The sequence below is a fragment of the Otolemur garnettii genome, unplaced genomic scaffold (assembly GCF_000181295.1).
Source record: "Otolemur garnettii isolate 467f Iridium unplaced genomic scaffold, OtoGar3 scaffold00025, whole genome shotgun sequence".
Taxonomy (NCBI): Eukaryota; Metazoa; Chordata; class Mammalia; order Primates; family Galagidae; genus Otolemur; species Otolemur garnettii.
In genome coordinates, this window is record NW_003852420.1 from 6588248 (window position 1) to 6600257 (window position 12010).

The 12010-nt window shown below is 40.4% G+C and overlaps 1 protein-coding gene across 1 annotated transcript in view; it reads right to left on the bottom strand.

The window, feature by feature from the left end:
* PLCB4 (phospholipase C beta 4) overlaps nucleotides 1–12010 on the bottom strand; it is a 402004-nt gene that overhangs the window by 72935 nt on the left and 317059 nt on the right. The window contains exons 13-18 of the mRNA XM_003788017.1: nucleotides 10152–10362; nucleotides 8794–8887; nucleotides 6515–6594; nucleotides 5887–5971; nucleotides 3607–3697; nucleotides 1447–1542 (exon numbers count right to left, since the gene is read on the bottom strand). Coding sequence (XP_003788065.1) covers nucleotides 1447–1542; nucleotides 3607–3697; nucleotides 5887–5971; nucleotides 6515–6594; nucleotides 8794–8887; nucleotides 10152–10362 — 657 coding nt within the window. The remainder of the gene's footprint in view (nucleotides 1–1446; nucleotides 1543–3606; nucleotides 3698–5886; nucleotides 5972–6514; nucleotides 6595–8793; nucleotides 8888–10151; nucleotides 10363–12010) is intronic.

A 12010-nucleotide genomic window follows, 5' to 3' on the forward strand; every position in this document is an offset into this window, starting at 1 on the left:
CCGGGCTGGGGATTTGAACCCGCCACCTTAGGTGTACATGGCTGGCGCCTTAGCCACTTGAGCCACAGGCACCGAGCCACCAGTACAGTTATTTCTTAATTAAGATATATACATTTTCTTAGACATAATATAATCGCACACAGTATAGTGTAAAGATAGCCTTTATATGCATTGGGAAGCCAAAAAAACCTTGTGCTTCACTTGCTTTTTTTGCAATATTCACTTTACTGTAGTGGACTGGAATGAACCTGCAATTTCTCTAAGGTACGCAAGGGCGGCACAAAGGAGTAAGGTGCTGGCCCCATATGCCAGAGGTGGCGGGTTCTAACTCAGCCCTGGCCAAAAAAAAAAAAAAAACACTGCAAAAAACTCTCTAAGATATGCCTGTATATAAATCCAAGGCACTGTCTAACTAATGAAAGGCAAAATCATTTTTTAATCAATTCTCAGAATGATAATGAACAAACAATTTTCTGAAATCATCCTCAAACTCTAAAATCACCCATTTAAAATAAAACATTACAGTTGTGGCTAAAGGGCCAAAGGAAAATAGAAAGTAATGACAAATATTTAAATATTTTAAGCCAGGCTGCCTTTGCCAAAATTATCTACCTATATAGATAATTCTGGAGGGTTAATTATTTAATGGAATTTGAACCAGAAATTTGAACACTGGCTTTGAGTTTCCAGTTCTCTGGGTGCAGAAAAACACCCACTCCCCTTTATTTATCTGAGGTTCTCTCTTTCCCTACGTTCCTCGCCTTAGTAATCATCATGAACAAGTTGGAAGTTCATGTTTATAGAAAAGGACTGCAAAATGTTCTATTTATTCCAACCCTTGCCTAGTACAGAAATTGCTTCAAGGATTCTCTGGCTGTGAATTTTTGCTGAACAGCTGAACTCACAACAGGAAGGGACTTTACTGACCAAGTCACTAAAACCTAGTGCCCAAATAAACTGGATGCACTAATGTTTGAAAGAATACCAAAAGATTAAGGGCGATCCAAAAATCTACACCTGACTATTAAGAATTGAAACATCATGGCCAGGCGTGGTGGCTCACAACTGTAATCCTAGCACTCTGGGAGGCTGAGGCAGGTGGATCTCTTGAGCTCGGGAGTTTGAACCAGCCTGAGCAAGAGCGAGACCTTGCCCCTACTAAAAAAATAGAAAAACTAGCCTGTAATCCTAGCTACTTGAGAGGCTGAGGCAAGAAGGATCACCTGAGTCCGGAAGTTTGAGGTTATGAGCTTGGCTGATGCCACAGCACTCAACCCAGGGCAATTGAATGTGACTCTGTCTCAAAAAAGAAAACAGAAAAAGGAAAAAAAACCCCAAACAAAAAACATAAAAACATCATCATTCTATAAAAGCATCCTCTCAGAGAAATTCCTGTTTTTCTTATTTAAAAAGTATTTTTATAACATGTAACTTAAAAAAACTCACCACATTCGATCTCCTCTTCATTGTCGTCCTCTAAGATATTAGCGGGGGCAGTGGATTCCCCAGCTTCCATCATGCTTCTCAGAGCTTCAAGCTGTTCTGTCAGCAAACACACACAAGAAAGAGAGTGATGGATGCTGGGCCACTTACAAAACCTGGGCTTTGAGACAGGCATTGAGAAGAAGGAAAGGAAATACACTGTTTAGAAACCCACTGGCCACAGTCCCGAGGTTCAGCAGTGGTCACCGTCTCACTCATTCTTGGTGACCTTGGCCTTGCAAGTTACACGCAACAACTGGGTTACAGATGACACATGATGGAGAACGGCTGGGACATGGATGAACTACCTCAAATTCTAGCAACCAGGTTTGAACTGGGGCCAAATACGTGTGAAGGATTGCAGGCTAGAGAACATAATCCCATAGTAAGGCGAAACTGGCACAGACCAAGGATGTATGGACAGTAATTATGCTGAAGACAGAAAAGAGATAGGCACGTTGGAGATCAACAGAAGAACTTCAGGAAGAAAATGTTTGCAACGGATACAACCAGGCTTATGGTTCCTATACATAAATAAAACTCTTCTAAGTCAGTAAGGTAAAAACAAATGAAATAATGAAAATGGAAAAATACGTAGGGACAAATCATAAAATCAAAGAAACGAGTTATCAAAAGCATGCAAATAAAAAAATTAAGATGTTGTTTTTCCTTTCTATGTGTGCCCAGCAGCCCAATAGCCAGTGCTAAGTCTATCGCAGGGAAGTAGACACTCTCCTACATCACTGGTGAGAGTGTAAACTAGAGAAACTTTTCTGAAAGAAAGCACAAGATACATCACAATATAAAATTTATATAAATGGTTTGGCCACATAACTCTAATTATACCAGTTAATCCCAAGGATCAGGTTGTTTAAATATACAAAATGGACGTTCCAGTATGTTTAGCATTGTTGTTTGTATAGTAGTGAAAAGTCCATCAACTTGGGGCTGGTTAAATTATACTACAATAAATACATATTTGAATTAAAATTAGTTATGTGGATTTATATCCTATTAGATGTAAGTATATTTGAATTAAAAAAATTAAAAATCAGTATAATTCACATGATCTCAGTTTTGCTAAAAATGTATGTATTTATATAGACATGTACATGTACATACACTTATCTATAGGATATAGATATGGTCATATAGAAGTTGGTGCTATTTTGTTACTTTCCCATTATTTTTTCTTGTTTTAATTTTTCTGTGGCCTTCTTGATTTTGAAATAAAAATAAACTGTCATTAGCATAATTTTGAAATTTTCATTTAGAGTACTTGGGGGAAAAACAAGAATCATAGCACTATACCGCTATTTGATACTACTAATTCAAATATTCTCCCCCAAATTTTTTCTTTATTTTTTTTATTACGTCAAATACACATAGACCATGAATACATGCATGCATATGTGGGGTACAATGCGCTGATTTTTTTTATACAATCTAACGTGGTTACATTAAACCACCTCATTTACTCGATTATTGTGCCAAAACATCTATGTTCTACAGTTCACAGATTTGACTTGTACCCTTGTCATATGTTCCATAGGTGTGATCCCTCCTTTTACCCTTCCTCTGTCAAACCTCCCCCTCCCCTGACCTCCCACTCCAAAAAAATATTTTCAAAGAAAACATCCTGGGAAAATAAAGGGGGAAATGTGTATATCAAATCAGTTGCCTCTTACTCTCTCCCTCTTCACACGTCTATAGATTCACATATCCAGATTTCTCTACCATCCTTAGGTGTGTATGGCTCTCACAGGCAAACTGCAAAGGGAAACTTCTAAGAGGACTAAGAGTGTATAAAATTATAAAATGCAAGTTCTTCTATCTTGATAAATTCTAAAGTGCTTCCTCTTTCTTCTCATCTTTCCCAGGAACCCCTCCAAATTCTGGCATATAGAATATATGAGTATACGTTTCCCATTGATGTGGAAACTAAACTTAAACAGAAATGTGACCTCATTGCTCTGGAACGTACACGCTACTACAGTCCATCACTACTATGTCCCCCCAACACGCCAAGTCAGTGGTGTTAAGAGAAAGTTCCTTCTAGAAGAGCTCAATTGTCCAAACACATTATGTATGCTTCTATTAGGTATGTATGTGTACTTGACTTACTTTTTTCAACTTCAGGCTTCAGCCGCTTATTTTTGATCAGTATTTTTCTTTTGAGGTCATTGGGGGATGGCAAAGGCCTGCCTGGTTCGAGCTAGAGGAAAACAGAAAGAGCTGCAATCACCAAGAATTGTGCTGCTCTATTCTCATTCCCCGCCCAGAAGGAGCAGGGGAGGCCGGGATGTCATGTAAACTAATACCGCTAGATGGCAGTCAGCACAGCGCTATGCTTTCACTCCCGCGCGCAGAGCCCACCCAGCCAACTGGATCTTGAATGCAGCAAAAGCTTAAAATCCTCATAGGCTCCAGCGCCTCTCGGACAGCCCCAGGGGAGCCGGGCTGGTCTGGCATGCTGTGCAGAGAGGGGTTTCTGCTCACTGCAGGCCTTGCACCTTTTAACTACCGGTAAACCCACTGTGACATCTGGGGTCCAAATTGGCTTTTCCAAGTGAGGGGCTCCCCTAGTGCTCCCCAAGTGCAGGGTAAGCCAGTAACCCTGTCTGTTCAGCAGGCAGATCCAACCTCGCTGCTTGGGATTGTCATTTTGTGGCTGAGTATGGATCACGAAGGAAGTGGCTTCCTTACTGGACTCTATTCTGGCTTCCTTTGCTGGGATTTTCATCTGCAAAGGACGTGTCTCTGTATGCTACTGTCCCCCTGGTCCACAGAAATGTCCTGCACCTAGTCATCCAGGCCCCATCCCCCCACCCATCCATTCACATACCCACCCCCACACCCTTCCAAGCATCTATTTATTTTCAAAACTCACTTTTTTTCCTACTTTTTACACGCAAGGCACTGTGTGTTCTTGTATTTGTCTTGTTCAAATGAAACCCTTTCCGGAAGCACTGCTTCCTTCAGGGAACCTGGTGGACAGCCCATTCCCCAGTGATCTATCTTGCACCACGACACCTCCAACAAATATTCGACACTTCACAGGCTGTCTTCCCTTTTAGTTAACATTTACATTCATGTCCTGGTCCAACTCACAAAGATTGAGAGCGCTTTAGCTGAAAGAGTAGTACGTCTCATTCCCATTTATCTAATACTATGCTTCCCACAACACCTTTCATGGGTGTGCACATCACTTCACTGATATAGGGTTTTTTCCACCAAATCAAGCATCTTAACAAAACCAGGAAAATAAACAGAGGGCCTAGGTAAAAACACATAAATAAATAAAACAATTCAGGGATACTTTTTAGTATCTCATAGATATCAGTCTAGTCCCATAGAATTAACCTCAGAGACATGGATTGATGCACCTGTAATTTCTTAGGAAGGAAACTCTAACAGAGGAGTGAGAAAGCAAGAAAGGAGGGCAGGCAGCCTGTCCAGGGTGTGTTATCAAGCCAGTTATCACTGTGGACAGTGAGGGCTCCATCCGGCTGGAGAGCCCTGGGAGGCAGAGGAAAACAGGTGCTCGGAGTTGTGGCACTTCCAGAGGGACGAAGCATGGGGATAATTCTCTGACACTGCAGGCCTGTCTTTCACATGTGAGTAGAGCTGCATGTCAATAGTGGGGTGAAATATTTATCTATCATAGAGTGTCTTCTGCTTCGGTTTCTTTAGCTCACTTGCTACTCACAACATTTATGATCTTGGAGGTCGGAGATCTTTATAAAAACATGATGCTTTCTCTGGAATAATTATATACAAAAAATTGTATGCAATTTAGAATGAGTTCATAGAGCCCATCAAGCCTTTCTATGGACCACAGGAAAAAAAAATAAGTTCAAAATGTATATATGACATTACCCAAGTATTTATCCTGGAGTTGGGAACTTGAACTTTCCATAGCAACAGGCTCCCCTGGGATCTGAACCCTAGCTACATATTGATTAACCTCAAGGGCTTTTAAAAAACCACCAACTTTAGGAATGACTGTGGATCAATTAGATCAATCCTGTGTAGGGCCCCGATATAGGAGTTTTTAACAGTTCCCCCCAAGACAATTCCAACATGTAACTAAAGTTGAGAATAACTGCTAAATCTCTCTTAGCCTGGAAATTTTAGGACTGAGAAACTATCTGAGAAACTCTAAGACCCCACAGTCTTCTAACTGAAACTGAACCTGATGTTTATTTCAGATTTTACAGATGTTTATTTTTATGCAGCTTTCTCTACACCCCTCTGAAGTATGATGAGAGCCTTTTGTACCAAAGAATATAAATAAATATGAAGATCTTTAACATTCACCCTTCAGTGCTACTTGACCCTGCAGAAATGAATTTCAAAACAAATCCATTCATGCTAGAAATATGGTTTGCTAAAAATACATACTGGATGCGATTCAAGTGCTTGTTTCAACAGGAGATCCCCAAATAGATCTTCACAATATTTGGACATTTTGTACTGTTGATATTTGCTGGAGAGAAAGAAGTGGCATTTGTAAATTCAAACATCCATTAACTGTCCAAGAATAAGAAACACCCAATTCCTAGGCAATTAAAGACTCCCACTCTGCAAAATACATGATTGTCCTCTTAATGATAATGTGAGATGTATTTTTAAATGCCACAATTTTAACTGGCATAATTAAAAAGGTGGATTTCTGCCCCAAACTAAGAGTTGGTAAGAAGAATAAAAAAAAAAAAAAAAAGTCTTTCGAGTTACTAAAGTCTGATTTCACATATACTGCCAAATCTTCCCACTCAATCGAAATTTAAACAAGGATTCCCAGTCTGTGACCTTTGTTTAGAGCAAGCATCTAAACAAAATTGGAATGACTTCCCGTTTTTGTTTTGCATAAGACTATGTGTCCCCACTGGAGGATTACTTAGAATTTAGCACTTTACAAAACAAAAAACAAACTATTCAGCTATTTTAAAAAAAGATGTAAAGCAGGATAGGGAGTGGGGGGTTGGAGACAATACCACTTAATGGGTTGGAGCAGAATGAATCCTTATACCTGCAGTGATTTTCAAAGGAGAGAATTACAGGATATTCTGATGTGACAAACGCAGTTTCCTTGATGGCTTGAATTACATCCTTTAAAGATAAAGAGTGTTAATGAGAGAAAAGAGCAAAACCTTGAAAGCCCCTGCCTGAAACTATTCAGGGGACTATTAATTGAGCCTTTCAGGAAGTCAATTCTGGCAATTCAGAAATCTCTATAGGTTGAGTCCCTGTGTTTAGAGCCAGGGTGGGGTTAATGACAATTTTTTTTTTTTCAAAGCTATCTTCTAGTTCTCCAGAATTATAGTGCTATTAACTTACAAGAGGTTTCACCTAAATGGCACGCCAGTTCTTTGCTTGGTCATGGGCCACATCAGGGGTGCAGAGTTCACCTTTCTTCTGTAGGAGCAGGAAAGCTTTTGACACAGGGATTTTCACTATAGGACACTCTCCAATTCCCCCCACATCCAGGAGAATTGTGTTGATAGCAACCTTAGGACCACTGGAAGCTTGTATTTGGGAATCAGTTCCGGCCTACTAGTGTGACACTGTTTCATATTAGATGGTGAAGAGGGCTAGTTGCCTCTTTGGTTGGGCAATATATGAGATCAAACAGGACAGTGTTCTGGATCCCCGTCTGAAACGTGGAGCTCCATCACTTGTAACATCTTTTGGATGAGCCGCGCGCATCTACCTCCCTCCGCCTCTATCTCCATGAACTAGGACAGACCCTAACCAATGGCTGTCCCCTGTCTCGGCTCAGCTTTCACACCAACACTCTGCAACCACAGCATCACATCTGGTAAAAGTCCCCAAATTAATTCTTACTGGTTTTAGGCTAATCATAGAGCAAATCTCTTCACTCAGTTAATCAGGAAAATAGTTTATAATTGTTATCTAGAGACATCTATTTGAAATGATAATACCCAAGGTTAGATAACCTTGAAATATTTTCCTACCATACTATGGCTGAAGTGGTTGTTAGTTTTAGTTATTTAGTTTAGTTTAGGTTGTTCCAGTTAATCTTGATTAAAGTTTCTTCCCAGGCTGAAATGATTGTGATCTTGATTGTCAACACTTGAGCTGACCAACAATTATTCCTTAAGGAAAAATGTGGCTCTGTCCTTGGGGGCTCTTTGCCCTTGTGGATCTCTCCTTAACTGAGAGTTCAGCCTTCTTTCAGGCACATCCTTTCCTTATAAGGCTCCTCAATTCTCCAGAGAGCAAATACGCCTTCCTCTCATTTTGGCTAGTTATGCAAATTCATGGCCTCCCACTTGATATATTCTATGTACTTCCAAAGAAATATAACCTTGAATTCACTGCTAGTCGAAGCCACCAGTATCTTGGCTAAGAGAAACTATACATATAGAGCCTGGGTGTCTGCATTTTTAAAAACACCCCTGGTGACTTTTCACATGTAGAGAGAGAGAAGAACCATTGCTCCTGTTATTGTAATATTTAAAATTTATCCTGAGTTATCACAAACCTGACATTAGCCAACCACAGAGTTTGATTTTTTTTTTTTTTTTTCAGTTTTTTGCCGGGGGCTGGTTTTGAACCCGCCACCTCCAGCATATGGGGCCAGCGCCCTACTCCTTTGAGCCACAGGGGCCCCCTGAGTTTGATATTTTGGACTTGTCTTTTAGCAGGATATCGTGGGATCATGGAGAAACCAGCCTTCAGATTAGACTTTGAGGTCAAAAGGCCGTTAGCAAACTACAGATTCTTCTCTATGAGGAGTCTCAAGAGAAAATTTCTCACTGGGAGTAACTGTGCTTCTCTGAACCAACCACTGTGTTTGTATTTTATGCACCCTGTCTTCCCTTCACACTGAATTCTAGAAAGCTGGAGCCTGATTTATGGTATGGCTTGCAAGATCACAGGATTTCTTAAGCACCCATAACCTCTAACCTTATCATCTTATTCTCTTATCCTTTTTATAATCTTTTTATTTTCTGTAGTCTATTTATTTTTTTATGCCACCCAGAAGTCCTTCAGGAATAATGCAAAGTAAGTAAGCAAATAACTAGATAGGAAAATGAAAGACAAGGGAAATAAAACTAGGTAAACTCTGCCTGAGAAACCCCTGGAAATCAGGAAAGTATCTGGACGGGGACATTAAGGAGAGAAGACATTTGTCTTGACTGTCTGCTCAAAACTGGAAGAGAGGAACAAGAAGGAACAGTGTCTGAGAAAAGGAATACTCTGTTTCCTCTTCTCCATTTCCCTATCTCCTGAATTTTCACGTTGTTTGAAAATTACACATCAGTGTGTAATTTTAAAATTTACCTTAAAAAGGATATCTGTACACATTGCTTTTCCGTGAGTTATTATTGGTTCTTGGTCTTCACCTTTTCCATCCCAACAGTCAAGTTCAACACATCTAGGGACACAGTGAAATTACAATATTGAAACTTTGCAGTAAAATAGTGTGTGTGCAAATTAAAAGACATCAACATAAATTGTTTTCTTACATAACAGAAAATGGAATGAGTTAAGCAAATATGATTATTTCATGGGACATACAGCTTAAAATCATAGTTTACAACTCTTCAGGTTGGCATCATCAAAAAGGGATTGTCTAAACGTGATTGAAAGAGTCTTAAGACACACACCAAGCAGCACGGTTCTGGATGAAATACTATTTGTGGCAAAGCTTCAGTAAAGGATAATTTTGGGATAACTGGGGAAATCTGAATATGAGCTGGGTTTTAGATGACATTAAAATTAATTTTCTAATTTTGGTGGGAGGGATAATGTTACTTTGGCCATATTAAAAATGTTCTTAGTGTTTAAGTGATTCACACTCAAGTATTCAGAGGAAATGTGTGAATGTTAATAATGACATAATTAATTTCTTTTAAAGAATTTCCATATCCATTTGGTGCCCATAGCACGGTAGTTACAATATTGAAACTTTATAGTAAAATAGTGTGTGTGCAAATTAAAAGACATCAACATAAATTGATGGGGGCTGGTGGGTTCAAACCCGGCCCAGGCCAGCTAAAGCAACAATGACAACTGCAACCAACAAAAATAGCCGGACATTGTGGCGGGTGCCTGTAGTCCCAGCTACTTGGGAAGATGAGGCAAGAGGATCACTTGAGCCTAAGAGTTTGAGGTTGCTATGAGCTGTGATGCCACTCTACCAAGGGTGACACAATGAGACTCTGTCTCAAAAAAAAAAAAAAAAAATTTCCGTATATTAAAAAAGTAAGGTTAAAAAAAAGTCCTGCTTAATTGATAACCAAGGAAAAAATTATGTTGTAACTACATGTCTTATTTTTCACTTTCTAATTTTCAGAGAACTACATTTTTGAAATTTTACATTAAATAAAGCTAAATTTACAGGTGTCTATAATTAATAAAAAAATGAACATGCCTTCTTAAAATATACATGTTTTCTCTTTTAAAATTTTTAAAGCATATTTTAAGTTTAAGGTAAAAATATCTTTTGATCCATAGGACAGATTCAGACCGTTCTGAAGAGACTGTCCTTCCTTCCTCAAGGTTAAATAAACGACTATTACAATCGATTAGAGAGAAGAATGAATTTCCTTTTCACTCTGATTACTATTTCCTATTTTTCAGAGACAAGTAAAAGGGCATCACCGACAAATAACAAATTGCCATTTTGAGTTTCTGACCTGCAACCTGCCAGAAGAATCTGCCTGTACATTTCTACCGAAGACTTCCCTCCGAACTGTCGGCCAGTGAGATAGGTGTTGTGGGAAGAACTGATGAAGTAGTGGGCCAGAGGGTGGTCCATTTCTTGGTAAAGTTCTAAGCGATCTAGGAAGACTGGGGCATTTTCATCTGACATCAGGTATCTGCAAAACCCATCACTTGACATGAGGCCTAGAGGGAAAAGAACATCTTAGTAGCACTTGTAACTCTGAGGATGCACATCTCAGGCTTTTTATTCTCGGACGCGGGGGCAGCTTAAATAGTAAGAGTAAAAACAACTTCATGGCCCCTTTCCCTAGAACCTTCGTCTTTCAGAATTTGAGTAAAATAAGAATTGTGCATTAGAAGAACACCATACATCCCACAGATAGTGGCATCTGCTTTCATGTCCTTGACAGCACAAGGACACAGACCCAAGAGCAGAAACGCAGTGGCAGGAGCTATGGAAACAAGGGCAGAGGGGACCCGTATCTAACTCTGCCTCTGCTGCCCCCTCTTTTAAGCCATTGGATCTTAGCTTCCTCTTCTGTCAAGTGGGGGGAAATGTTGGCCCTATCTGCTTTCCAGATCAAATGAGTACATATGTAAGAGACCTTTGACTGTGGGAACCAAACTAATTAACTCAAGTCAAACTACCTCCTTTTGTTGTTTACTCAGAACAACAGGCCACCACATACCAAGGACCTTATCACATACCTAGGTGTTAGGCAAGCCCCCTGTGCACTCAGCCCACATCCTGACCCCCTCCCCTTTTTGCACTCAACACTCTACTCTGCACACACCCACCCCACTTGCGACCTTTATCCCTTCCTTCTCATTCGCTCATCTGAGACAAAGAAAACTCTCCCTGAGCCAATCAACCCTGAACACGACCACCCTATACCTGTCAGTTTGGAACAGAAATAATTTACCTACCAATAAGGGGATGGGGTGGGATGGACTAATAGGAGGGAAGAGGGAGGTATAAAGGGACTTTTTGGATAGTCTGTAAGGGCTATTCCCACTTTTACTTAAAGGGGCAGCCCAGGCTCTCAGCTTGAATGAATAAAATTCCTCGTGCCTTTGCAGCGATGTTCGGACTCTCAGAGTGGTGCTTGAATTGAATCTGGGGGCTTACATGACAATCAAAGTGGAAGCAGTTTTCAGGCATCGTTCTCACTGGATTGCAGAAGGGACTTTTCTTGGTGACCATGGGTCCTCTGAATTTAAACCATTCCGTTTCCGATTTTATCTTAAAGTCAGGGTATGGGACTGGCGAGAAAGTGGATAGTGGCCTTTGAAGCGTGGCCCCCAAGGCCACCGTTCATCTCAATCAGACCTTTCTGACCTGGGCCAGGGCCCATGAGGCATTTGTGGGAGAGTCAGTCAACAGGGACACGCCTCTCCTTCTCCACCAGTCATCCCCAGCCCCAGCTGCACGCTTTCTAATTTAAGGATTTGCAAGTTATGAACTGATTTCAAACTTACAGAAAAGTACAGGTCATAGTACAATAATTAGCCATGGGCCTATACTACACCTTTGTATGACCTTAATATGTTCCTTATTTACTTTCTATGCCTTAAAGGAACACATAATTACCGAGGCCACTGCAACGCCCTGTGTGCCCTACACCTCCATCCCTTTTCACCATCTTTCTGCTGCGTAGATAACCATGACCCTAGTTTCGGTGTTTGACATTCCCAAATGGTTTCGCCACTTTACCCCATATGCATTTATCCTAAGATCAGGAGATTGGAATGCTGATGACAGGCTAGCCCACTGTGTGCATCTGCAGCTTGCTATTCTAGGATGGAGAGATTGGAATGCTGATGACAGGCT